At 43.2% G+C, this 3,226-nt stretch overlaps 1 protein-coding gene across 1 annotated transcript; it reads left to right on the top strand.

Moving 5' to 3' along the window:
- The first annotated feature begins 509 nt into the window (after nt 1-509).
- On the top strand, nt 510-1,946 carry pou4f4 (POU class 4 homeobox 4). Its single transcript, XM_030793199.1, has 2 exons — nt 510-629; nt 1,032-1,946. Exons 1-2 carry the CDS (start codon nt 510-512, stop codon nt 1,944-1,946), a joined length of 1,035 nt encoding a protein of 344 aa, XP_030649059.1.
- Nucleotides 1,947-3,226: the final 1,280 nt, after the last annotated feature.

The following is a 3,226-nucleotide window of genomic DNA, read 5'->3' on the forward strand; positions in this document are numbered from 1 at the left end:
CACCAATGTGCAAACCAGGTGTTAGTCTGAGACGCAGCCAATCTGGTAAAAACCTGTCAACAGCTCAGCTCCAATGGCTACGCTGAGTGGGCGGGGAATCTTCCAACCAGTCTTTTTCCCAAGCGAAACGACTCTGCGTCCGCTCCAGTGCTGATACGTGAGAGGGTGGGGCTCTGAGTTACAGGGCGTGCTTTTACCACCATTTTCCAATCAGGTTCAAGGAAACATGAGAGGGTGGGGTATTGATCCGGCGTCTGGGCGTGGCAAACGTGGCCAGCGTTATATTTTGGGAGCCAGGAACCATACGTACTGTACCACAGACATAAAGGGTCCGCTGCTCGGACGTTTCAGACGACAGAGACAGAGTACTTTTGGCAGGAGAATCACCTGTCACTTTTTGAACCCTAATTTTCTTTCGGTGCTTCCCCTCCAAGGCTTCGTTTGGTTATTGGTTCAAAACGGAGGTAAACGAAGAAGACGAGAAACAACCTTCTCTAACTTCTGCAATTATGATGTCTATGAATAGCAAACAACCTTTTAGTATGCATCCTATTTTACATGAGCCGAAATACACTCCTCTACACTCAAGCTCGGAGGCCATCCGGCGGGCATGTCTGCCCACTCCCTCGGTAAGTTTCTAAATGTATCTTATCTCTGCTAATGGCGGTCTATTGACAAACCCACAAACTGTTTCACAATAAACTAGACAATACACAAAATGAATTATAAGCTTCTGTCCTGTAACTAGAAGCTTGATACCAACTTTTGCAATTGTCAATTCAGTTGTAAATCGCGGTCAAATTGTGTCATTCTTTTCCGTCTATTTGTATAAAAAAAAAACCCAAAACAAATCTGAGAAAATTATATCATTTAAGTTAAACAATTAAGCACTGCTATCCTGATGAAATGTGTTTCGTTTACACCGTTTTGACAGTAAAGATTTTGCGTAAAGTGCCCTGAAAGTTTGAGACTGGTATCGAACATAAGTACTCATCTCCATCCTGTGTGTGTGTGTGTGTTCTCCGTCATAGCTGCAGGGCAACATTTTCGCCGGTTTCGACGAGACGCTGCTGCAGAGAGCGGAGGCGCTGGCGGCGGTGGACATTGTGACTCAGAAAGGCCACCCGTTCAAACCGGACGCCACGTATCATACCATGACCACCATGACTAGCATGGCATGCACTCCCACGTCGTCCTCTGCGCATCTCCATCACCCGTCCGTCCTGACATCGCACCATCATCACCCTCACCATCAGCCGGCCCAAGGCCTGGAAGGAGACCTGCTTGACCATCTCACTCCCGGCATCTCTCTCGGCGGCATGCCCGGGTCGGACGTCTGCTCCACGGCCTCTCACCCGCACTCTCACATGTCGGCTATCAACCACATGCAGCACCACCACCCACAGAGCATGAACATGCATCCCCACAGTCTGGGCTCGCACACCTCGCTGGGCGGAGCTGGAGACTCCGAGCCTGACCCGCGGGAGCTGGAATCTTTCGCCGAGCGCTTCAAGCAACGGCGAATCAAACTTGGGGTCACTCAAGCCGACGTCGGGGCGGCGTTGGCGAACCTTAAAATCCCTGGAGTGGGTTGTCTGAGTCAAAGCACTATTTGTCGGTTCGAATCGCTCACTTTGTCTCACAATAACATGGTGGCACTGAAACCCATCCTTGAAGCGTGGCTGGAGGAAGCGGAGCGGGCCCAGAGAGAGAAAATGACCAAACCGGAGATTTTTAACGGCGGGGACAAAAAACGAAAACGCACTTCCATTGCCGCGCCCGAGAAACGGTCTTTGGAGGCTTATTTCGCAGTACAGCCGCGACCTTCCTCGGAGAAAATAGCTGCCATAGCCGAGAAACTGGATCTGAAAAAGAACGTGGTCCGGGTGTGGTTTTGCAATCAGCGACAAAAACAGAAAAGAATGAAGTTTTCGGCGGCGCACTAGGCCATTTTCAAGAGTACACTTTACGTTAAATTAACTCGAATTTTTTTTTAGAGAGAACAGGTTAAGAGCCAAGATGAATGGTCACTGCTCTGGCGACATACTATACTGTTTTTTGAGCGTGGACCACAGCTGGATATGAACGTTCCAGAATGCGAAAGCGTAACTTTGGTTACTGAAGTAGCAACATGTAACGAACAATAAGAACACGTTGAAAAGGAAGACACTCAACGCCTCTCCAGCTTGGCCGACTTGGAAAAAAAAAGAACCCATCAACTGCTGAGTTGCAATTGCTGTACAAAATACGGAAATCGATTAATGATGATTATTCTCTTAAATAACTCTTTTATATATATTCGTGTACATATTTGTGAATACGTTGCACCTCTGTGTGTGTAGAACGCATCAGATTTGTTTAAAAAAAAAAAAGAAAAACAAAAAGAAAAAAAAGCATTGTTGTGTAAAACATTTTACCAGTTAAAAAAAAGACAACGTAATTCTCTGCGTTTCAGAAGAAATGAATTTGCTCTCACGAGGGTATTTTGTGTAATCCATCGCATGGTTTACTCGTAGATCGTTACGTGTGCGTTTCTAGTTTTTAATCCCCCATTGAATGAATTGCAATAAGAAAGCATATACACGTTCAAAACGCACGCGCACACACACATAAAACACACAGTTTACCTATCTGTGTCTACCTCATCGTCCTTGTCCTGTCACATACAAATTTTCTGTCATTTTTGGAGATAGAATAAAATGGGTTAGGTTCATTCGTATTCATTTTGTCACAACGTCATGGTTGAATTAGATGAAACACACGAAAAATGTTAACGATTTTTATGTCTTAAAATTATTTCACTGCAACGATGCTTTGACAATCAAATAATTTAGAATAATTACGCTGTAAGAATTCCCCTCCATGTTCTCACATAACAATGGGCGTATTTGTGGTCTATATTATTATTATTATTATTATTATTATTATTATTATTATTATTGCGTATGTGAAAGGGAACATCGGCTACATTACGAAAATGTTCATTGCACTTTGTAGATATCGTTCAAATGACTTTTTTGGGCTTATTTATATTTCCTTATAATTTATTTGCTTTATTATTTAGATATTTATTTGGTTTTTATTTATTTAATTTTATTTTATTATTATTATTATGATTTTTTGGAAGTGTGTTAAATGTGTCTGTGTAAGCAACAGAATTTCAAATAAACCATGCACGTTTACTTGCTGCTATTACTGAATTTTCACTATTGTTAACCGGCGTCGC

The sequence above is a fragment of the Chanos chanos genome, chromosome 16, assembly GCF_902362185.1.
Source record: "Chanos chanos chromosome 16, fChaCha1.1, whole genome shotgun sequence".
Classification (NCBI taxonomy): Eukaryota; Metazoa; Chordata; class Actinopteri; order Gonorynchiformes; family Chanidae; genus Chanos; species Chanos chanos.